General features: G+C 38.0%; 1 protein-coding gene across 1 annotated transcript; it reads left to right on the top strand.

The window, feature by feature from the left end:
- The first annotated feature begins 209 nt into the window (after positions 1-209).
- LOC146813268 (angiogenin-like) lies at positions 210-683 on the top strand. Its single transcript, XM_085615348.1, has one exon. The coding sequence runs from the start codon at positions 210-212 to the stop codon at positions 681-683; it is 474 nt and encodes a 157-aa protein (XP_085471474.1).
- The last annotated feature ends 722 nt before the right edge of the window (positions 684-1405 follow it).

Below are 1405 nucleotides of genomic sequence, written 5' to 3'. Positions count from 1 at the left end.
TGATCTGCGCAATTGAAATATGCAAAAAGTATTTTGGACTGGCTGATGCACTTGTCCTGTATTTTGACCATGTTAGCACACTGACTGTTAGAATACTTTTGAAGGGTTTTGAAATGATCAAATGCCTCTTTTAATGAGTGATGCGCATCACATGTCTAATGTTGCTTCTCCCATTTTTTAGTGTTAGATCCAAGTGATCAATCACTGACATGCCTGTGCTATCACTACACTTACCGGTCCTGCTGCTTCTGTTGGCTTCTGTCACTTGCGCCTACCAACACTGCAAACCAATTAAAGGAGAGAAAGCTTTTGCCAGATTCCTCAGAGAAAACCACAACCAACCAGAGAGCTCTGGAGATGTGAATTATTGTGACCAAAAGATGCACGAAAAATGTATGACAGACCAGATTCCTCCAAAGACGATATGCAAAGACCTCAACACCTTCATCCATGCCTCCAAGGACCAAATCCAAGCAATCTGCAAAGGAGAAGGGAAGCTTTATAAAAATAATCCAAACATGAGAGTAAGCAATAAGCCTTTCAGCGTCACGTCCTGCAAGACCAAAGGCAATGCAGAAGTGCAACCCTGTGAATACATTGTCAGAAAAAACACCAGAAAAATTGTCATTCTCTGCGAGGATGAGCTTCCCATTTACTTTGAAGAGAAAATATATGTGCCATAGTAAGCATCACCATCCTGCTGGCTTCTCTTTACTCTTTAACAAATATGGTGGTTGGTGCAGTGCAGCAAGTCATAGTCCCAAAAATGTTTTTTCAAATTTTTTAAACGCTGGTATTGTGCACTGCCTTTGGGTGTTGTCTAGAGAGCTTGTGCTATTCACTGTTGTAACTTTCTTCTTCTTTTTTCTTCTAATAAAAGACATGACATCTTATACCAGACATAAATATTTTGTTTCATGGCTTTAGAATTTAGAAACTAATCTATTCCAGGCTCTACAGACATGCCTGTAGCTCCAGTTCTTTTGAGGTTTAGATGAATACAACGCCCTATGGTCACAGGACAGCACAGTTCAAACATCTGTTAACAATTCAGTAAAGTCACATAAATATGAGCAAAAAATGTGGCACTTTCCTTCAAAATCCCACAGATTGCTCCATAAATAGAATGCCTTCACAGCAACTCATAAATAAAAAGATACACAGCCTGAAATGTACTCTAACAGCAGAATATTCGACATGTTTACTCTTTTGCTTCAAGTAAAATGCAAGACATGTACTGCCAAACAATGGAAATAATGAAATGTGCTTTACATGACCAAGAAACCCCTCATATCAAAAAGAAGATTGAGAAAAACATAATATTAGATGGGAATATTGTTTTTGAATTAGTGTAATACCATTGCATGGTTCACATGCACAAAGTTTCATTTTATGAACTCTTAAA

The sequence above is a fragment of the Triturus cristatus genome, chromosome 7 (assembly GCF_964204655.1).
Source record: "Triturus cristatus chromosome 7, aTriCri1.1, whole genome shotgun sequence".
Lineage (NCBI taxonomy): Eukaryota > Metazoa > Chordata > Amphibia > Caudata > Salamandridae > Triturus > Triturus cristatus.
Note: the sequence above shows the minus strand (reverse complement) of the source record. Positions and strands in the feature narration are given on the sequence as shown.

Coding starts and splice junctions, on each gene's coding strand:
- LOC146813268 (XM_085615348.1), top strand. CDS start 210: ATGCCTGTGCTATCACTACACTTACCGGTCCTGCTGCTTCTGTTGGCT.